Source organism: Heterodontus francisci, chromosome 27 (assembly GCF_036365525.1).
Source record: "Heterodontus francisci isolate sHetFra1 chromosome 27, sHetFra1.hap1, whole genome shotgun sequence".
Lineage (NCBI taxonomy): Eukaryota > Metazoa > Chordata > Chondrichthyes > Heterodontiformes > Heterodontidae > Heterodontus > Heterodontus francisci.
The window spans coordinates 3,976,303-3,999,365 of record NC_090397.1 but is presented as its reverse complement, the minus strand read 5'-3'; the positions used below and the strand labels follow the sequence as shown (position 1 = coordinate 3,999,365).

Genomic DNA, 23,063 nt, shown 5'->3' with positions numbered 1-23,063 from the left:
ACTGTGTGTCCATGTGCACTGCCCTGATGGGTGTAGGAGCAGGTGACTGTGTAACTGAGCAGCAAGGAGAGGGTACCGCAGGTAGGGGAAGTGGAGATTTGAACAGGCAGGCATATGTATGGTCCATCAGATCATTAGGCCAGGGGGTGAGACGCTCAGGATCCAGGGTTTGCGACACGTGACTGATGTCCAGCGCGCGGCCACCTCCATCCGAAGGTGCTTCCGGGCAATTGTTGGGCATAGTAAATGGCTCCATCTCATCAGCCAGTCCTTGCTGCCAGCGGAGAGTCTGTTGCCGCAGCCAGTCCAGTCTCCTCATGAATGCTGCAGTTCCACTCTGCAGAACGGCCTGTTGTTCCTGGTACAATTGATCTGAAAGCAAGCGGTATTTTTCATTGTGGCTGAGGGGCCTTGGCTGTTCCTCTGTAATCACAATGGCAGCAGCCATGCCTGTCGTCGTTGGTGTCTGAGATGCACGCCAGCGACAATTGGGGGCGAGCCTGTCCAAAGGCAGACCCAGATGCCTCTGCACAACAACAGCATGTTTGCAGGGCAACAAAGTCTGAATGGAGAAGCTGCAGCTGCAGGTAGCCTGGCCATCATGTATCTGCAGTGTGTACTGTTTGGCGCCAGAAATCACAGTCACTGTGCCTTCATCCTGCTACATGCGGTGGCCCAGCCAATGGAAATGTTTTCAGAGCAACTCACAACAGGGACTGGAGAACATGCGGTGGCCCAGACAATGGAAATGTTTTCAGAGCAACTTACAAAGGCAGAGCAACTTACCTTGGAACAATCTCCTGTGTCAAATAAAAATGAAGCAAGTCTCCAAAACGAATAAATAATTCAGATAAAATGCGAGAAAATGCCCGACGAAACCTCCCCTCCTTCCACTTTCAAAAAGTCGCGCCGAAGCTTTGACGCATGCGCAGAGGCCAAACTGGCGCGTCGGCGAGGAAGACGAAATAACGCGATGACGTCCTCTGCGCATGCGCACAACGGTCCTGGCAGGTCGGACCGCAGCGCATGCGCAGAGATGAGACTGTGTGCGCATGCGCAAAGCGGTCCTGGTCAGCCGGACCGCAGCGCATGCGCAGGGGGCATGAGACCGTCTGCGCATGTGCGCACCGCGGCGCATCCTGATGACGTGACCGATGAAGTAGCGTTGTCATGAATTACTTTGTTAATATAATGGCACAAGCACAGCGCATAGTGCACCTTATGTTCTGGTATCTTTTGTTTTTATCATGGGTCTTGCAGTAATTGATGGGGAAAGGGAGACTGTGGAGAAATTTCCTGTTTGCTATGTATTCAAGACAGAAACAAGTTCTGAAAGAATTTAAGCAGGATTTCTCTGGATATTAAGATATTTTGTTTAAAATAACCCTGTCTAGAATCATAGAATTTTTTTTTATTTGTTCCTGGGATGTGGGCGTCTCTGGCTGGGCCAGCATTTATTGTCCATCCCTAATTACCCATGAGAAGATGGTGGTGAGCTGCCTTCTTGAACTGCTGCAGTCCATGTGGTATAGGTACACCCACAGTGTTAGATTAGATTAGATTAGATTAGAGATACAGCACTGAAACAGGCCCTTCGGCCCACCGAGTCTGTGCCGACCAGCAACCACCCATTTATACTAATCCTACACTAATCCCATATTCCTACCAAACATCCCCATCTGTCCCTATATTTCCCTACCACCTACCTATACTAGTGACAATTTATAATGGCCAATTTACCTACCAACCTGCAAGTCTTTTGGCTTGTGGGAGGAAACTGGAGCACCCGGAGAAAACCCATGCAGACACAGGGAGAACTTGCAAACTCCACACAGGCAGTGCCCAGAATCGAACCCGGGTCCCTGGAGCTGTGAGGCTGCAGTGCTAACCACTGCGCCACTGTGCCGCCCTTAGGAAGGGAGTTCCAGGATTTTGACCCAGTGACGGTGAAGGAACAGTGATATAGTTCCAAGTCAGGATGGTGTGTGGCTGGGAGAACTTGCAGGTGGTGGTTTTCCCATGCATCTGCTGCCCTTGTCCTTCTAGGTGGTAGAGGTTGTGGATTTGGAAGGTGCTGTCTAAGGAGCCTTGGTGTGCTGCTGCAGTGCATCTTGTAGATGTTACACACTGCTGCCACTGTGCATCAGTGGTGGAGGGAGTGAATGTTTGTAGATGGGGTGCCAATCAAGCGGGCTGCTTTGTCCTGGATGGTGTTGAGCTTCCTGTGTGTTGTTGGAGCTGCACCCATCCGGGCAAGTGGAGAGTATTCCATCACACTCCTGACTTGTGTCTTGTAGACGGTGGATAGGCTTTGGGGAGTCAGGAGGTGAGTTACTCATCGCAGAATTCCTAGCCTCTGACCTGCTCTTGTAGTCACGGTATTTATATGACTGCTTCAGTTCAGTTTCTGGTCAATGGTAACCCCCAGGATATTGATAATGGGGGATTCAGCGATGGTAATGCCATTGAATGTCAAAGGGAGATGGTTAGATTCTCTCTTGTTGGAGATGGTCATTGTGTGGCATTTGTGTGGCGCGAATGTTACTTGCCACTTATCAGCCCAAGCCTGGATATTGTCCAGGTCTTGCTGCATTTCTGCACTGACTGCTTCAGTATCTGAAGAGTCGAGAATGATGCTGAACATTGTGCAATCATCAGCGAACATCCCTACTTCTGACCTTATGATTGAAGGAAGGTCATTGATGAATCAGCTGAAGATTGGGCCTAGGACACTACCCTGAGGAACTCGTGCAGTGATGTCCTGGAGCTGAGATGATTGACCTCCAACAACCACAACCATCTTCCTTTGTGCCATGTATGACTTCAACCAACGGAGAGTTTTCCCCCTGATTCCCATTGACTCCAGTTTTACTAGGGCTCCTTGATGCCATACTCGGCCAGATGCTGTCTTGATGTCAAGGGCAGTCACTCTCACTTCACCACTTGAGTTCAGCTCTTTTGTCCATGTTTGAACCAAGGCTGTAATGAGGTCAGGAGCTGAGTGGCCCAGGCGGAACCCAAACTGAGCAGGTTATTGCTAAACAAGTGCCACTTGATAGCACAGTTGACGACACCTTCTATCACCTTACTAATGATTGAGAGTAGGCTGATGGGGTGGTAATTGGCTGGGTTGGACTTGTCCTGCTTTTTCTTTGTGTACAGGACATACCTGGGCAATTTCCCACATTGCTGGGTAGCTGTCAGTGTTGTAGCTGTACTGGAACCACTTGGCTAGGGGCGCGGCAAGTTCTGGAGCACAGGTCTTCAGTCCTATGGCTGGAATGTTGTCAGAGCCCATAGCCTTTGCAGTATCCAGTGCCTTCTGTCATTTCTTGATATCTGGTGTAGTGAATCGAATTGGCTGAAGACTGGCATCTATGATGCTGGGGACTTCAGGTGGAGGCCGAGATGGATCATCAACTTGGCACTTCTGGCTGAAGATTGTTGCAAATGCTTCAGCCTTATCTTTTGCACTGATGTGCTGAGCTCCCCATCATTGAGGATGGGGATATTTGTGAAGCCACCTCCTCCAGATAGTTGTTTAATTGGCAGGATTGCACAGAAAGAGGCCATTCATCCCACCCACTCCCCAATTCTTTCCCCATGGCCCAACAGATTTTTCCTTTGAGTATTCATTCAATCCCCTTTTGGAACTGATTATCGAATTCTGCTTCCACCACCCTTTCAGGCAGCACATTTCAGATCACAACAACTCTATAATTTTGTTTGCCTCTGGTTATTTTGCCAATCACTTTAAATCTGTGCCATCTAGTTACTGACTGTTCTGTCACTGGAAACCGTTTCTCCTTATTTACTCTGTCAAAACCCTTCAAGATTTTGAACACCTCTATCAAATCTTTTAATCTTCTCTGCTCTCATGATAACAACCTCAGATTATCCGGTCTCTACACAGAACTGAAGTCCCTCATATCTGGTACCATTCTAGTAAATCTCCTCTGTTCTCTCCAAAGTCTTAACATCCTCCCTAATGTGTAGTGCCCAGAATTGAATACAAGATTCCAGGTAGGGCCTAACCAGTGTGTTAAGGTTGAGCTCACTTCCTTGCTTTTGTACTCCATGCTTCTATTTATAAAGCCTAGGATCCATGTGTCTTTTTCACAGCTTCCTCAACTTGTTCTACCAGCTTCAAAAATACACACACCCCAGGTCTCTCTGTCCCTGCACCCATTTTAAAATTGTACCATTTAGTTTATATTGCCTCTTCTCATTTTTCCTACCAATATGAATCACTTCATACTTATGTTAAGATTCTATAGACTCTGGAACAGTTCCTACAGATTGGAGGGGAGCTAATGTAACCCCACTATTTAAAAAGGGAGGTAGAGAGAAAACAGGGAATTATAGACCAGTCAGCCTGACGACAGTAGTGGGGAAAAGTCTAGAGTCCATTATCAAAGATTTTAGGGCAGGACACTTGGAGAACAGTGGTAGAATCGGACAGAGTCAGCATGGATTTACGAAAGGGAAATCATGTTTGACAAATCTACTAGAATTCTGCAACTATGTTGCTAGTAGAGTTGAGGGGGGGGGCCAGTGGATGTGGTTTATTTGGACTTTCAGAAGGCTTTCGACAAAGTCCCACATAAGAGATTAGCATGTTAAATTAAAGTGCATGAGATTGGGGGTAGTGTATTGCGATGGATAGAAAATTGGTTGGCAGACAGGAAACAAAGGGTAGGAATAAACGGGTCTTTTTCTGAATGGCAGGCATTGACTAGTGGGTACGGCAGGGATCGGTGCTAGGACCCCAGCTATTCACAATATATATTAATGATTTAGATGAGGGTACTAAATGTAATATCTCCAAATCTGCAGATGAGACAAAACTGGGTGGAAGAGTGAGTTGTGAGGAGGATGCAGAGAGGCTTCAGGGTGATTTGGACAAGTTGAGTGAGTAGGCAAATGCATGGCAGATGCAGTATAATGTGGATAAATGTGAGGTTATCCACTTAGGTAGCAAAAACAGGAAGGCAGATTATTATCTGAACAGTTATAAACTGAGAGAGGGGAATATGCAGCGAGACCTGGGTGTTCTCGTACACCAGTCGCTGAAGGTAAGCATGCAGGTGCAACAGGCGGTAAAAAAGGCAAATGGTATGTTGGCCTTCAGAGTGAGAGGAGGATTCGAGTACAGGAGCAGGGATGTCTTGCTACTTTGCACTACTCTTGCACTACTGTCTACTTTCCTCCAGTCTGGAAAAATAACAATTCACCACTGCTCTCCTGAACCTAAGATGCATCCCATCTGCATCAGGTGACTTTTCTCCTTTGAGCACTGCCAACCTTGTAAGTTTCTCTTTATCAATTTTATCCTGTCCAATTTCTTGACTACCTTCTCCTTTACTGTGACATTAGCAGCAGCATCTTCTCTAGTGAAGACAGATGCAAAGTGCTCATTTATCACTTTATCTATACTCTTGCCTCCACAAGATCATCTATTTGGTTCTTGATCACCTTTGCTTTTACTCCTCTGTGTTTATGAAAGACATTTGGATTCACTTTTATATTATTTGCTAATCTATTTTCATATCTTCCCTTTGACCCTCTTATTTCCCCTTCCAGTTCAGTCTTGTACTTGTTACATTTAGCTCAATTCTCTACTTTATTACAAACCTGTCATTTAACATAAGCTTTGTTTTCTGGTTCATTTTAATCTCTATATCTTTGATCATCCAGGGAGTTCTAACTTTTGTTACGACCTCAGTCGAGACCATTAACTTTAAAACAATTGATAGGAACTCCCCAGACCAATTAAAGAATTACACATATAATATATAATAAAAGCAAAATACTGCGGATGCTGGAAATCTGAAATAAAAAAAGAAATGCTGGAACTACTCAGCAGGTCTGGCAGCATCTGTGGAAAGAGAAGCAGAGTTAACGTTTCGGGTCAGTGACCCTTCATCGGAACTGGAAAGAATTACACAACCAGATTTCACATTTTAAAACTCTTACTATAACAACGAAATAAAAAATAAACAATAACTAGACAATACTTAGGTAGCGATTACACTAAATTTCAGAGAAAGGTATTTCCCATTAACTTACTAACACACTTGAAAACCCCACGCCACATTTTTATGTTACACAGTGTTGTCATTGAAAATATATCTTTGCAGTTAAAAGTCCCAAACTCCTCCCAGTTGCAATGGGTTGGATCTCCCGGTGTCCTTCTCAAAGCCAACGTCCTCTTCCCTCACTTCTTCTGAGCTCATTCGACTGGACTTCAGTTAATAAGGCAATATCTGGTGACCCCGTTGGTCTTTTCTCCTTCGTAAACCTCGAGCCTTCAAAATGGGTTCAAATCTTAACAGCCTTTTGCTGTTTCTGTCATCTGAGAGCAGCTCTCTGTGTTGTTCATCTCCCTCTCTGTGTTGTTCATCTCCCTCTCTGTGTTGTTAACCCCCTCTCTGTGTTGTTTCCCCCCCTCTCTCTGTGTTGTTCCCTCCCTCTCTCTGTGTTGTTCCCTCCCTCTCTCTGTGTTGTTCCCCCCCTCTCTCTGTGTTGTTCCCCCCCTCTCTCTGTGTTGTTCCCCCCCTCTCTCTGTGTTGTTCCCCCCCTCTCTCTGTGTTGTTCCCCCCCTCTCTCTGTGTTGTTCCCCCCCTCTCTCTGTGTTGTTCCCCCCTCTCTCTGTGTTGTTCCCCCCTCTCTCTGTGTTGTTCCCCCCTCTCTCTGTGTTGTTCCCCCCTCTCTCTGTGTTGTTCCCCCCTCTCTCTGTGTTGTTCCCCCCCTCTCTGTGTTGTTCCCCCCCCTCTCTGTGTTGTTCCCCCCCTCTCTGTGTTGTTCCCCCCCTCTCTGTGTTGTTCCCCCCCTCTCTGTGTTGTTCCCCCCCTCTCTGTGTTGTTCCCCCCCTCTCTGTGTTGTTCCCCCCCTCTCTGTGTTGTTCCCCCCCTCTCTGTGTTGTTCCCCCCCTCTCTGTGTTGTTCCCCCCCTCTCTGTGTTGTTCCCCCCCCTCTCTGTGTTGTTCCCCCCCTCTCTGTGTTGTTCCCCCCCTCTCTGTGTTGTTCCCCCCCTCTCTCTGTGTTGTTCCCCCCCTCTCTCTGTGTTGTTCCCCCCCTCTCTCTGTGTTGTTCCCCCCCTCTCTGTGTTGTTCCCCCCCTCTCTGTGTTGTTCCCCCCCTCTCTGTGTTGTTCCCCCCCCTCTCTGTGTTGTTCCCCCCCCTCTCTGTGTTGTTCCCCCCCCTCTCTGTGTTGTTCCCCCCCCTCTCTGTGTTGTTCCCCCCCCTCTCTGTGTTGTTCCCCCCCCTCTCTGTGTTGTTCCCCCCTCTCTGTGTTGTTCCCCCCCTCTCTGTGTTGTTCCCCCCCTCTCTGTGTTGTTCCCCCCCTCTCTGTGTTGTTCCCCCCCTCTCTCTGTGTTGTTCCCCCCCTCTCTCTGTGTTGTTCCCCCCCTCTCTCTGTGTTGTTCCCCCCCTCTCTCTGTGTTGTTCCCCCCCTCTCTCTGTGTTGTTCCCCCCCTCTCTCTGTGTTGTTCCACCCCTCTCTCTGTGTTGTTCCCCCCCTCTCTCTGTGTTGTTCCCCCCCTCTCTCTGTGTTGTTCCCCCCCTCTCTCTGTGTTGTTCCCCCCCTCTCTCTGTGTTGTTCCCCCCCTCTCTCTGTGTTGTTCCCCCCCTCTCTCTGTGTTGTTCCCCCCTCTCTCTGTGTTGTTCCCCCCCTCTCTCTGTGTTGTTCCCCCCCTCTCTGTGTTGTTCCCCCCCCTCTCTCTGTGTTGTTCCCCCCCTCTCTCTGTGTTGTTCCCCCCCTCTCTCTGTGGTGTTCCCCCCTCTTTTTTAGAATTAGAATTAGAATATTACAGCGCAGTACAGGCCCTTCGGCCCTCGATGTTGCGCCGATCATCTGACCTACACTATTCCATTTACATCCATATGTCTATCCAATGACCACTTAAATGCCCTTAAAGTTGGCGAGTCTACTACTGTTGCAGGCAGGGCGTTCCACGCCCCTACTACTCTCTGCGTAAAGAAACTACCTCTGACATCTGTCCTATATCTTTCACCCCTCAACTTAAAGCTATGTCCCCTCGTGTTTGCCATCCTCATCCGAGGAAAAAGACTCTCACTATCCACCCTATCTAACCCTCTGATTATCTTGTATGTCTCTATTAAGTCACCTCTCCTCCTCCTTCTCTCTAACGAAAACAACCCCAAGTCCCTCAGCCTTTCCTCGTAAGACCTTCCTTCCATACCAGGCAACATCCTAGTAAATCTCCTCTGCACCCTTTCCAAAGCTTCGACATCCTTCCTATAATGCGGTGACCAGAACTGCACGCAATACTCCAGGTGCGGCCTCACCAGAGTTTTGTACAGCTGCATCATGACCCCGTGGCTCTGAAACTCGATCCCCCTACTAATAAAGGCTAACACACCATATGCCTTCTTAACAGCCCTATTAACCTGGGTAGCAACTTTCAGGGATTTATGTGCCTGGATACCAAGATCTCTCTGCTCATCTACACTAACAAGAATCTTCCCATTAGCCCAGTACTCTGCATTGCTGTTACTCCTTCCAAAGTGAATCACCTCACACTTCTCCGCATTAAGCTCCATTTGCCATCTCTCAGCCCAGCTCTGCAGCCTATCTATGTCCCTCTGTACCCTACAACACCCTTCGACACTATCCACAACTCCACCGACCTTCGTGTCATCCGCAAATTTACTAACCCACCCTTCTACACCCTCATCCAGGTCGTTTATAAAAATGACAAACAGCAGTGGCCCCAAAACAGAACCTTGCGGTACACCACTAGTAACTAAACTCCAGGATGAACATTTGCCATCAACCACCACCCTCTGTCTTCTTTCAGCTAGCCAATTTCTGATCCAAAGCTCTAAATCACCTTCAACCCCATACTTGCGTATTTTCTGCAATAGCCTACCGTGGGGAACCTTATCAAACGCCTTACTGAAATCCATATACACCACATCCACGGCTTTACCCTCATCCACCTGTTTGGTCACCTTCTCGAAAAACTCAATAAGGTTTGTGAGGCACGACCTACCTTTCACAAAACCGTGCTGACTATCGCAAATGAACTTATTCTTTTCAAGATGATTATAAATCCTGTCTCTTATAACCTTTTCCAACATTTTACCCACAACCGAAGTAAGGCTCACAGGTCTATAATTACCAGGGCTGTCTCTACTCCCCTTCTTGAACAAGGGGACAACATTTGCTATCCTCCAGTCCTCCGGCACTACTCCTGTCGACAATGACGACTTGAAGATCAACAACAACGGCTCTGCAATCTCCTCCCTGGCTTCCCAGAGAATCCTAGGATAAATCCCATCTGGCCCAGGGGACTTATCTATTTTCACTCTTTCCAAAATTGCTAACACCTCCTCCTTGTGAATCTCAATCCCATCTAGCCTAGTAGGCTGTATCTCAGTAATCTCCTCGGCAACATTTTCTTTCTCTACTGTAAATACTGACGAAAAATATTCATTTAACGCTTCCCTTATCTCCTCTGATTCCGCACACAACTTCCCACTACTATCCTTGATTGGCCCTGTTCTAACTCTTATCATTCGTTTATTCCTGATATACCTATAGAAAGCCTTAGGGTTTTCTTTGATCCTATCCGCCAATGACTTCTCGTGTCCTCTCCTTGCTCTTCTTAGCCCTCCCTTTAGATCCTTCCTGGCTAGCTTGTAACTCTCAAGCGCCCTAACTGAGCCTTCACGTCTCATCCTAACATAAGCCGCCCTCTTCCTCTTGACAAGCGCTTCAACTTCTTGAGTAAACCACGGCTCCCTTGCTCGACAACTTCCTCCCTGCCTGACAGGTACATACTTATCAAGGACACGCATTAGCTGCTCCTTGAATAAGCTCCACATTTCGTTTGTGCCCATCCCCTGCAGTTTCCTTCCCCATCCTACACATCCTAAATCTTGCCTAATCGCGTCATAATTTCCTTTCCCCCAGCTATAATTCTTGCCCTGCGGTATATACCTGTCCCTGCCCATCGCTAAGGTAAACCTAACCGAATTGTGATCACTATCGCCAAAGTGCTCACCTACATCTAAATCGAACACCTGGCCGGGTTCATTACCCAGTACCAAATCCAATGTGGCATCGCCCCTGGTTGGCCTGTCCACATACTGTGTCAGAAAACCCTCCTGCACACACTGGACAAAAACAGACCCATCTAAAGTACTCGAACTATAGTATTTCCAGTCAATATTTGGAAAGTTAAAGTCCCCCATAACCACTACCCTGTTACTCTCGCTCCTGTCGAGAATCATCTTCGCTATCCTTTCCTCTACATCTCTGGAACTATTCGGAGGTCTATAGAAAACTCCCAACAGGGTGACCTCTCCTCTCCTGTTTCTAACCTCGGCCCATACTACCTCAGTAGACGAGTCCTCAAACGTCCTTTCTGCCGCTGTAATACTTTCCTTGATTAACAATGCCACACCCCCCCCTCTTTTACCCTCTTCTCTGTTCTTTCTGAAACATCTAAATCCCGGAACCTGCAACATCCATTCCTGCCCCTGCTCTACCCATGTCTCCGAAATGGCCACAACATCGAGATCCCAGGTACCAACCCATGCTGCAAGCTCACCCACCTTATTCCGGATGCTCCTGGCGTTGAAGTAGACACACTTTAAACCAAGTTCTTGCTTGCCAGTGCCCTCTTGCGTCCCTGTAACCTTATCCCCTACCTCACTACTCTCAACAGCCTGTACACTGGCACTGCAATTTAGGTTCCCATTCCCCTGCTGATTTAGTTTAAACCCCCCCGAAGAGCACTAACAAATCTCCCCCCCAGGATATTGGTACCCCTCTGGTTCAGGTGAAGACCATCCTGTTTGTAGAGGTCCCACCTACCCCAGAAAGAGCCCCAATTATCCAGGAAACCAAAACCCTCCCTCCTACACCATCCCTGCAGCCACGTGTTCAACTCCTCTCTCTCCCTATTCCTCTCTTCGCTAGCACGTGGCACAGGCAACAACCCAGAGATAACAACTCTGGTTGTTCTCGCTCTAAGCTTCCACCCTAGCTCCCTGAATTTCTGCCTTAAATCCCCATCTCTCTTCCTACCTATGTCGTTGGTGCCTATGTGGACCACGACTTGGGGGTGCTCCCCCTCCCCCTTAAGGATCCCAAAAACACGATCAGAGACATCACGTACCCTGGCACCTGGGAGGCAACACACCAACCGTGAGTCTCTCTCGTTCCCACAGAACCTCCTATCTGTTCCGCTAACTATGGAGTCCCCAATGACTAATGCTCTGCTCCTCTTCCCTTTTCCCTTCTGAGCAACAGGGACAGACTCTGTGCCAGAGACCTGCACCCCATTGCTTATCCCTGGTAAGTCGTCCCCCCCAACAGTATCCAAAACGGTATACCTGTTGTTGAGGGAAACGGCCACAGGGGATCCCTGCACTGCCTGCTGGTTCCCTTTCCTTCCCCTGACGGTAACCCATCTACCTACTTCTTTTACCTGAGGTGTGACTGCCTCCCTATAACTCCTGTCAATAATCCCCTCCGCCTCCCGAATGATCCGAAGTTCATCCAGCTCCAGCTCCAGTTCCCTAACGTGGTCTGCGAGGAGCTGGAGTTGGGTGCACTTCCCGCAGATGCAGTCAGCAGGGACACTCTTGGCGACCCCTACCTCCCACATTCTGCAGGAGGAACATACAACTGCCTTTACCTCCATTCCCACTATTCTAGATTCCCAATAAATCTACTGAAAAACCAAACGAAAAAAAAAGTCAAAACTTGTTCGCTTAGCAATCCGACGGACTGAAGTTTTAAATAAAAAGCTTACCTTATCAACACCCTAGAGTCCTTTTTTTTTGGTTAGAGGAGGAGGGTGGGTGGGAGACACTACACATGTAGTGTCTCGGGTACTGCCACTGCCCAAATAAATAGTTTTCCCCTACCCAGCAGTCCCCGGTCCTCCGAAACAAAAAAGGGATTAACTTGTAACTTACTGAAATTGACCGCTCAGCTGAAAGTCCGCTCCGCACCCCGTTCTATCAAGGCTGCTCCTCGCAAAAGACAAAGATTTTAAAACTGCCCAAATAAATAGTTTTCCCTCTCTCTGTGGTGTTCCCCCCTCTCTCTGTGGTGTTCCCCCCTCTCTCTGTGGTGTTCCCCCCTCTCTCTGTGGTGTTCCCCCCTCTCTCTGTGGTGTTCCCCCCTCTCTCTGTGGTGTTCCCCCCTCTCTCTGTGGTGTTCCCCCCTCTCTCTGTGTTGTTCCCCCCTCTCTCTGTGTTGTTCCCCCCTCTCTCTGTGTTCTTCCCCCCCTCTGTGTGTTCTTCCCCCCCCCCGTGTTGTCCCCTCTGTGTTGTCCACCTCCCTGTGTTGTCCTCTCTGTGTTGTTCATCTCCCCCTCTGTGTTGTTCCCACCCCCGTGTTGTTCCTCCTCCCTCTTTTGTTTCCCCTCCGTGCTGTTCCCCCCTCCCTGTGTTGTTCCCCCCTCCCTGTGTTGTTCCCTCCTCTCTGTGTTTTCCCTGCTCTGTGTTGTTACACCCCTCTGTTGTTCCCCCTGTGTTGTCCACCCCTCTGTGTTGTTCACCTTCCTCTCTGTGTTGTTTCCCCCTCGTGTTGTTCCCCCTCCCTCTGTTGCTTCCGCTCTCTGTTGCTCCCCCCTTTCTGTGTTGTTTCCCCACCTCTGTATTGTTCCCCCCACCTTGCCGTCCTCGCTCTGTGTCTCCTTCTCTCTGTCCCCCCTCTTTCTCTCGCTGTCCCCCCATTTCTTTCTCCCTGTCCCCCCTTTCTTATTTTATTTATTTTATTTAGAGATACAGCACTGAAACAGGCCTGATCTCCCCCTCTCTCTGACCCCCCGACCCTCCCTCTCGGACCCCCCCGCTGCTCCCTCTATCTCTGTTGCCCCCTCTCTGTTCCCCCCTCTCTCTCTGCTGCCCCCCTCTCTCTCTGCTGCCCCCCTCTCTCTCTCTGCCCCTCTCTCTCTCTGCCCCCCTCTCTCTCTGCCCCCCTCTCTCTCTGCCCCCCTCTCTCTCTGCCCCTCTCTCTCTCTGCCCCTCTCTCTCTCTGCCCCTCTCTCTCTCTGCCCCCTCTCTCTCTGCCCCCTCTCTCTCTGCCCCCTTCTCTCTCTCTGCCCCCTTCTCTCTCTCTGCCCCCTTCTCTCTCTCTGCCCCCTTCTCTTTCTCTGCCCCCTTCTCTTTCTCTGCCCCCTTCTCTTTCTCTGCCCCCTTCTCTTTCTCTGTCCCCTTCTCTTTCTCTGCCCCCTTCTCTTTCTCTGCCCCCTTCTCTCTCTCTGACCCTTTTCTCTCTGACCCCTCTCTCTCCGACCCCTCTCTCTTGCCCCCTCTCTTCACCGCTCTCTTTCTCTGCTCTGCTGCCTCTCTCTCTGCCCCCCTCTATCTCTCTCTGACCCGTTTCTCTCTCTTCCCCCTCTCCCTCTATGCCCCCTTCTCGCACTCTGACCCTTTCTCTCTCTGCCCCCCCTCTCTCTCCCTTTCTCTCTCTGCTCCCCTCTATCTCTCTCTGACCCGTTTCTCTCTCTTCCCCCTCTCCCTCTATGCCCCCTTCTCGCACTCTGACCCTTTCTCTCTCTGCCCCTCCCTCTCTCTGCCCCTCTTTCCCTCTCTTCCCCCTCTCTCTTCGCCCCCTCTCTCTCTCTGCCCCCCTCTCTCTCTCTCTCTCTGCCCCCTCTATCCCTCTCTCTGCCCCCTCTATCCCTCACCACTCTTTCTGTTACTACCTACCTCTGTCCCCCCCCTCTCGCTCTCTCCATCCCTCTCTCTCTGACTGTCACTGCCCCCCCCCCCGCCCTCTCTATGATAGTTGCAGGGAGCTGGAGCGCTCAGCACAGCAGCTTTGTGGTTGGTCAATTTTTAAAAAAAATCATGCTTTCAGTTTCACAGCTGACAAGCGCTGACACCGGGAACAGCCGTTTCCCAACTTCAGACAGATTCGGGATTTTCTGGCAGCCTTTTTTAAAAACCGTTGGAACCCGCCAGAAAACCTCGAGTCTGCCCGAAGTTGGGAAACGGCTGCTCCCGATGTTAGCACCTGTCTGCTATGAATCTAACAGTGTGATTTTTTTAATAAATGTCAGTCTGAAAGAAGCAGACACTGGAAAATGTCTCATATCTGAAATACATTTGCAGGCCGGATGGAAACCTTTGGCAGGCTGGATCCTGGCCCGCGGGGCCCTGTGTTGGACAACCCTGCTGTATAGAGACTTTGTTTTAAAATTTTTCTGTACATAGACTTTGTTTAAGATTTCCCTGGGTATAGAGATAATCTCCCTTGTCAGTGGGTAAACTTTGCACATCATATCAGATAAAGCTCGAGAGTAGAATTTTACGACCACTTTAATCCGTTTTTGGAGAAATAATTAAGTAGATATGAGTTGAAATGTATATTCCAGTGTGAAGTGCTGATTTTAATTTCTGTGTTTACTTGGTTTCAGAGATGTTGACGGAGTATTGCATCGGGCAAATGATACAGAGTTTGGTTTAGCATCAGGAGTTTTCACGAAGGACATTGGGAAAGCGATGTATGTAAGCGATGCACTTGATGCTGGCACCGTGTTTGTCAACACGTATAACAAAACTGATGTGGCAGCTCCCTTTGGGGGCTTCAAACAGTCTGGATTTGGGAAAGATCTGGGTAAGTTTATACTTTATTCAGAAACACAGTACCCGCTAAAGGTGAGGCTTTTATCGGCTGTTGCGGGATTATTGGGAGATTTTAAGCTTTTTGTTGAACAGTACAGGTGCCTTTAGAACATTCACTGTCTGTGATCAAGCAGAGAGTATAATACTGAACATCAGGACAGGCAGAACCGAACAGGAGATAGTTTACCCTGGAGGACTGACCCTGGCCTGACTGACCCTGGCCTGACTGACCCTGGGGCTTTGCTCATTGATTTTTGAATAGCAAAACACTGAAAGGGACGTGAAGTTGGTGTTAGGGTTGAGCCATTTTCAAATTTGGAAGTAATTTAAATTCAGCTGGTGGGAGGGCGGTGCAGCAGATAGTAGCAGATGGTATAAGAAAAACTAAAAGAGAAAGGGCTCATACAAAGCAAAGAATAGTGGAGATCCCATGGACTGGAAGAGAAATAAAAAACAGCAAAGGGATACAAAAAGTAGTTAGAACTGCAGAAAGAGAATAGAAGAACAAACAAGGGATAGCAAGGACAACATTAAAGGGTTTTACAAATATGTTAAGAGGCAGAGGGAGGTCCCTTAATGACACAGGTGATATCATTGAAAATCAAAAAATGGCCGACTTAGTAAATCACTATTCTGTATGGGTCTGGACAGCAAATGATGAGGATAAAGTACTAGAGATACCAGGAAAATCAAAAATAAATCAAAGGAGGAACTAATTAGATTCAATACAAGTCAAATAATGGTAATGATGAAAATAATGAGATAGACAAAATTCCAGGACCTGATTGTCCACGATGTTAAAAGAATGAGATGAGGAAATTGTTGATGTGTTAGATGATCCTTCAAAACTTTCTCGATTCATGAATTGTGCCCATTGATTGTAAACTCGCCGATGTCACTGCTATTTAAAAATAATAGGACAGATAAACTAAGAAATAATGGGCTGAATGTTACTGCCGCAAGTCGCGGCACGGGGGCCGGTAAAATGCTGCGGGGAGAGGCTCGTCTCAACCCACGACGTTGAGACGGGCCCGCCGCATTTTACGGGCAGCGGCAGGGCCTCAGTGCGGCCCCCCCGCCGCACAGTGGCGGCACCACAATTAGCATATGGCAATGATTACTTACCAATGCTGATTATGCAGCCCGCTGCCTCTCAACCGACACTGCCGGAATTTTCCTTGAATGGGAGGGAGGGGGAATTATGCAGGGGTCTCACTCTGCATTCTGGAAGGGAGGATGGAGGTGGGATTTGCAGGGGTCTCTGCATTCTGAAAGGGAGGGGGTTTGGGATTACTGGAGGGAAAGCTGTGCTGGCATGAAGGGAGGTACCGTGAACCATCCCTCCGTTGACAGCGTACGCTCTGTGTTTGTGAGGGGGCAATGGCACACTAGGCACCCTGTGTGTGGAGAGGGTGCCAGAAAGGGCAGGAGCATTAAGGTTATATGGATGGTGGGGGCAATCGATTCAGCTGGTAGGATCATGGTCATGTTGTGCCACTCTGTGTTGGCCAAGATGGGCAATGCCATGGCACGCCACATAGTTGATCCAGGAAAGCAGCTGATGTACCCGTCAACACCAATCGCTGCCCTGTTAGGAACCTTTGAATACATGCAGGGTTCAACTTTATTATCACATGGAAATAGGTATGGCTCATCCTACATTGTGTGATTTTCTGCACGTGAGGATCCGTATGCTCCAGAGGCAATACCAAAAGGCAGGTGCAATCCACGTAGAGGCCCCTGGTTGCGAGCAGCAGCCCCCAAGGGGAGCCCACCATTATGGTTGCCGTGCATCTACAGGCCCCACATGACATGCCATTGGATGTCAAGGGAGGTCACCAGTGCCCTGCACCAGAGGGCCAGGGAAGATGTCTGCTTCAGGACGGACTCGCACAGCCAGGACCAGAGGGCCATTGGTCCTGGCACCATTGCCGGAGAACCATAGGTTGTAATGTTCATAGACTGCACTCATGTGGCCATCAGACCTACTGCCAGGCTAACAGCTGCAGACATCACTGTTAAAGGAGCCCTCTCAATCTAGGTGAAGCTGGTGTGTGAACACCGCAGATGGTTGCAGCGAATGTGTGACCACTTCTCAGGCAGCTGCCATGACACCTGGGTTTTGCGCCAGTCCCGGCTGCCACCGCTGTTCACTGAACTGGCTCAGATGGAGGGGTGGATTCTTGGAGATAAGGGCTGTCATTTGCAGACATGGCTCCCAACACCAGTGAGAGACCCCACCACTGCTGCAGAGGAGAGATACAACACCAGCCACTGAGCTACAAGAGCCACCATTGAGCAGAAGATCAGCATGCTGGAAGAGCACCTCCAATGCCTGTATGGATAGGGTGATGCCCTGTACTACGGGCCGAAAAGGCCAGCTCCTTTCTTGCTGTTCTGCACAACTACGCACCCAATAGGCCTGGCTTGATGAGAGACGTCAACAGGATTCCTCCTCGGACTATGAGGATGCTGAGGATCTACAATATGAAAGACGAATGGGAGGGCAGATGGCACCCAGGCTCTGCACGCAGGGCTAGCAGTGAGGTAGGGATATACGTCAGTGACTTATCCGACAAAAGCTGTCTGCTCCCGCTCACCTGCTGTGCACCAGTCCACATCTGCAGCATCCCTGTGTAAACCATTAGAGGCAGCAGCTGACTGAGCCAATGTCCATGTCACTGCATCCATGGAGACGCTCATGTGTAAGGGTGGCAGGGCAATGATGTTGCATACGTTGGCTCTTCTGAAGGGCCAACGGTGCAAAGGGATGTGACATTGGCGCTACATGCTGGCACACATCATTCACACAGAGAAAAGGACACACATGTTGGTGAGGAACATTTAGTGAAAGACGTATTTACATTGCTGTGACACCCGTGCATTCCCATTTGTTTGTGTGTTCTCTGTAAATCTCTGTAATACATTTCATGGTGTATTTATTTTATTTGAAAACAAACAAACTTATTAGCGAGAGGCAGCATGGTTTTGTGAAGGGAGGGGGTCGTGTCTCACTAATTTGATTGAGTTTTTTGAGGAAGTGACAAAGATGATTGATGAAGGAAGGGCAGTGGATGTTATCTGTATGGACTTCAGTAAACCCTTTGACAAGGTCCCTCATGGCAAACTGGTACAAAAGGTGAAGTCACACGGGATCAGAGGTGAGCTGGCAAGATGGATACAGAACTGGCTCGGTCATAGAAGATAGAGGGTAGCAGTGGAAGGGTGCTTTTCTGAATGGAGGGCTGTGACTAGTGGTGTTCTGCAGGGATCAGTGCTGGGACCTTTGCTGTTTGTAGTATACACAAATGATTTGGAGGAGAATGTAGCTGGTCTGATTAGTAAGTTTGTAGACGACACAAAAGTCGGTGGAGTTGAGGATAGTGATGAGGATTGTCAGAGGATACAGCAGGATATAGATCAGTTGGAGACTTGGGCGGAGAAATGGCAGATGGAGTTTAATCCGGACAAATGTGAGGTAATGCATTTTGGGAGATCTAATACAGATGGGAAGTATACAGTAAATGGCAGAACCCTTAGGAGTATTGACAGGCAGAGAGATCTGGGCGAACAGGTCCACAGATCACTGAAAGTGGCAATGCAGGTGGATAAGGTAAGTCAAGAAGGCATACGGCATGCTTGCCTTCATCGGTCGGGGCATAGAGTATAAAAATTGGCAAGTCATGCTGCAGCTGTACAGAACCTTAGTTAGGCCACACTTGGAATATTGCGTGCAATTCTGGTTGCCACACTACCAGAGGGTGTGGAGGCTTTGGAGAAGGTACAGAAGAGGTTGGATAAACTCAGATTGTTTTCACTGGAACGACGGAGGTGGAGGGGTGACATGATAGAGGTTTACAAAGTTATGAGTGGCATGGACAGAGTGGATAGTCAGAAGCTTTTTCCCAGGGTGGAAGAGTCAGTTACGAGGGGACATAGGTTTAAGGTGCGAGGGGCAATGTTTAGAGAGGATGTGCGAGGCAAGTTTTTTACACATAGGGTGGTGAGTGCCTGGAACTTGCTGCCGGGGGAGGTGGTGGAAGCAGGTACGATAGCGACATTTAAGAGGCATCTTGACAAATATATGAATAGGATGGGAATAGAGGGATACGGACCCCGGAAGTGCAGAAGGTTTTTGTTTAGACAGGCATCAAGATTGGTGCAGGCTTGGAGGGCCGAATGGCCTGTTCCTGTGCTGTACTGTTCTTTGTATTTAAGCCTCACGTCCTGGAAAGTGCAAATTTAAGATTATTCACCCAGGTGCAGCATGCCTACAAGAAGGAATGTTACATTTGAGTGGGAGAAGAGGATCGCAACTTCACAGGACACTGGGACGCAGCAGGGTAAGTATGTGGCAGCAAAGCGGAAAGTGCTGGGGTCACTCAGCAGGTCAGGCAGCATCTGTGGAGAGAGAAGCAGAGTTAACTTTCAGGTCTGTGAACTTGGACAAGTTAACTCTGCTTCTCTCTCCACAGATGCTGCCTGACCCTGCTGGGTTTCTGCAGCACTTTCTGCTTTGCTGCCAGATTGACAGCAGCCCCACTCTTCAACAGTCAGGTAAGTATTCTTTGACAGCTGCACTTAAAGTAGGGCCCCAGCACCTGCTGCTCAGCTGTCAAAGGGTTCCTCACTGCGTCAAATGTCCTGCCTGTCCCCGCGTAATTTTGGGGGGGAAGGCTTGGCGCAGTGATGCTAATGAGCCCCAGCGCGTAATATCGCGGGGGCTGTGTGGCGGCCGCTAAATGCGGGCACCAAGCTGAGTTCAAAGGGCACCGCCATGGACGGTGGCGCCCCAATAAAATGCAGCCCAATAACTTCTGAGTCTAATGTCAGTTGTGGGAAAGTTACTGGAATCTGTTATTAGGGACTGTGTGACTGAGCATTTAGACTAATATGAACTGATCAGAGAGCCAGCATGTCTAACTAACCTACTGAATTTTATTGAGGAGGTAACTAACATAATAGATCAGGAAGTGCCCAACTGGACTTCCAGAAGACAGTCAACAAGATTCCATACAAGGGATTGTAAACAAAAATGAAAACAGGATGTAACTAGTGGTGTCCCCAGGGATCTGTACTGGGGTGTCAGCTTTTCACCATACTTATTAGTGACTTAGATGAAGCAATAGGGAACAGTTAATCGTGTAGATGGGAACAGAAAGTTGCAAAGGGACATTGATAATTACGTGAATGGGTAAAACTGTGCAGGGTGGATTTCAATGTGGAGAAGTGAGAGGTCGTCTACTTTGGACATAATGAAGATAGATCAGTGTATTTTTTAAATGGTGAGAAGCTAGAACTGTGGATGGGCAGAGGGATTTAGGGATCAATGTACAGAATCACAAAGCTAGTGGACAGCTACAAAAATAATTTAAAATACTGATAAAATGTTGGCCTTTATTTCAAGAGGGCTGGAGGTCAGCCGAAAATTTCAAAACTGTGATTGATAGATCTTTGTTAGGTAAAAGGATACGGAGTAAAGGTGGGTAAATGGAATTGTACAGATCAGCCATGATCTAATAGAGTGATAGAATAGGCTTGAAGAGTTCAGTTCCTATGTTCCACATAGTAAAAAACCAGAGTAGCCTTCATGTATAGGGGGATAAGAGAGGGGAATAATTGGACCAAGGGTGCAGAGACATAATTTAGTCCAGACTTTAAAGTAATTCTGTCGCCATTTGTTTAGAATGAGGCAAAGTAAAATTGATCGGAGGCAGGCGTTTCTCTGCAATACCGGCTGAAGAATAGTGGGATGCAAAACTGCAATGCAACTAATGGCAGGAGAGTATAATTACAGTGTGACATGCTTACATAAAGCATTTTCCATGATAAGTATAGACATAGGAATTTATATGAGACAAAAGTGCATCAAGAATGTGGCATCAGCATTGTAAAAGGGATAGGGCACTAGTAGTCATAAGATGTTCAATATATTGATTGATATAGTGCACTTTTTAAACTACAGATTGCCCATAATTGTACAATGACCTAGTCCAGTGATTGTAGTTGTAATTTCAGTCAGCATTCCACTCATTTACCTACATTCTCCTTGCTGAATAATTTTTGTATGTTTCCTGTTCTTCTGTTTTTAGGCGAGGAAGCTCTTCACGAATATCTGCGAACTAAAGCTGTGACTGTGGAGTATTAGATCCTCACTACAAGAATGTCTTCCCTTTTTTCTCGTTAATCATGCATTAATCCAGTATTCAGCAAGCATACAGCTGAACTGTATAGGCTAAACACTAGGATACAACTCAACATTAGGATTGAACTAAAAGCAAAATACTGCGGATGCTGGAAATCTGAAATAAAAACAAGAAATGTTGGAACCACTCAGCAGGTCTGGCAGCATCTGTGAAAAGAGAAGCAGAGTTAACGTTTCTCGGTTATAACTAATTTACCTGCCTCTTAATGATGGCATCCCAAACGAGCTAAAATGATTAGCGTATTTACATTGCTGATGAATTGACATCTCCATGTGCCTCGATTTCTTATAAATTTACCTCAAATATCATGTTAATTTAAAAAATCTTGGCCAAGAGTTTCCACTTTGCATGCAATTGGCAATTTGGGCTCAAATTATTTTGAAAATTGCACTAACACTGAGAAGTATTTATGCCCAAATTTTTGCTCAAACTCATTTGCATGCCGAATGTAAAATCTTCTGTGAACCAGTGCAATCAGGAAGCATTTTAAAACTTTTTCATTAATTTTGCATTAAAAAAATCCCTTAATATATTTAAGAGTGGTAATCTGGTGCTGTTTAACAGAGCTGAAAATAAGTTTATCACAAAAAGATTTTTAATCAGTGTCCACTCCACCACCTTGCTAGTTACATTGGTGTAGTCAGTTTCATCCTGAATTTTAAAAGGTGCTTACACCTTTAAAATAAAGAGACAGCTTAATATTGAGCTTGTTCAATGGTCCACAAATGGGTGCAATCGTGGAAAATCAGCATGGTGATTAATGCATTCTAGGGGTGTGGCCAGTTTCCAGCACAATGATTTACAATCAGCGCAAAAGATCAAGGAAAGTTAATTTGTGCTGGATGTCTTTTGCGCTTGAAATTCCTCAAACTGTTGTGCTGGTTTGGTTACGCTTTATTTTGTCCAAATGTTGGTGTTGCCTAGTGTTATTGTAGGTTTATTTGTACATTATCACCATGAAGTGCCCTTAGTTCAGATCTTTTTAGTGTGTGTATAGAAGTCAGCATCATAACATTTGAACTATGCAGATGAGCTTCAAGTCAGAATAATTTCAACATTTTGTAAATTTGAACACCTGTTCTTTGGGAATGATGTATGTCCTCTCTGTCTGCAAGATGTACGTATGAAGATTTGTGCTCTGTAATGTCATATAAATACTGGCTAATATAGTATTCTCATATGTTCCTCGCTTATGTTACATATATTGTTCAAATGTTCTGTTCAAGAACACTTGGTTCATTTGTGCATGAACTAAATTTCTTTTGCATGAATTCCTAAACCAGCAATATACTCGCTTTGGTGGCGATTATTTTATAGTCAGTCTGATTAGCCATTGAAAAGGGATCACAAAACACACTTTTGCCTTTTTCCCATAGAAAAGTTGCAGAATTTTAGTAATTGAGAAAGCTAACCTAAATACAGTGTGTTTGTAATTGCAGTGGGGCACTGGATTCTTGGATTAATGTGCGACAGTGAATTGTTTTTGGATTGGAAGCTTTAAGAAGGTAAAATCTATTGGTAATGTCCACACGTGAAACTGATGGACAGGTAAAGAGCAACTGCTCCATCAAGCCTGCCCCACACAGTGATGGCAGGAGCAACGTGACTGGATACTTCCTCCCTGCAGTTATGTGATTTCCTGGGAGAAGCAAAAAAGAGGGAATAAAAGGACAATAAGGGGGGGAAAAACCCTGAAAAATTCCTTTTTAACCCCCTGGGATAATGGAGACTAGTCCGGGAGATCACAGGGACTATGTGTTTTCTATAAAGGCACAGCTTCCATAATGATGGAATCTCCGGCCCAGTGAGGAACCGGTCCCACTCCCTCCTGAAGGCAGAGAGTCAGCACCCACCGTACCAGCTGCCAGTGTATTCCAGAGACTCACTACTCTTTGGGAAGAGAAGACCTGCTCTATATCCCAGTCTGTTCCCACTCTTAAAATAAAAAGTTGCATTGATGTATGTTTTCACAACTCACTTGTAAGAATTTATTCATCATTAAAAATTAATAGTTCTTGTCTGAGTGTGCATCATGTGATTTTATTTAATAAAAGTAAAGGGGCGGCACAGTGGTTAGCACCGCAGCCTCACAGCTCCAGCGACCCGGGTTCGATTCTGGGTACTGCCTGTGCGGAGTTTGCAAGTTCTCCCTGGGACCGCGTGGGTTTTCGCCGGGTGCTCCGGTTTCCTCCCACCGCCAAAGACTTGCAGGTGATAGGTAAATTGGCCACTGTAAATTGCCC

General features: G+C 47.4%; 1 protein-coding gene across 1 annotated transcript in view; it reads left to right on the top strand.

The window, feature by feature from the left end:
* Positions 1-22,838, top strand: part of aldh1l2 (aldehyde dehydrogenase 1 family, member L2) — a 146,803-nt gene extending 123,965 nt beyond the window's left edge. Inside the window, exons 22-23 of the mRNA XM_068058744.1 lie at positions 14,407-14,606; positions 20,707-22,838. Coding sequence (XP_067914845.1) covers positions 14,407-14,606; positions 20,707-20,762 — 256 coding nt within the window. The 3' untranslated portion in view covers positions 20,763-22,838. The remainder of the gene's footprint in view (positions 1-14,406; positions 14,607-20,706) is intronic.
* The last annotated feature ends 225 nt before the right edge of the window (positions 22,839-23,063 follow it).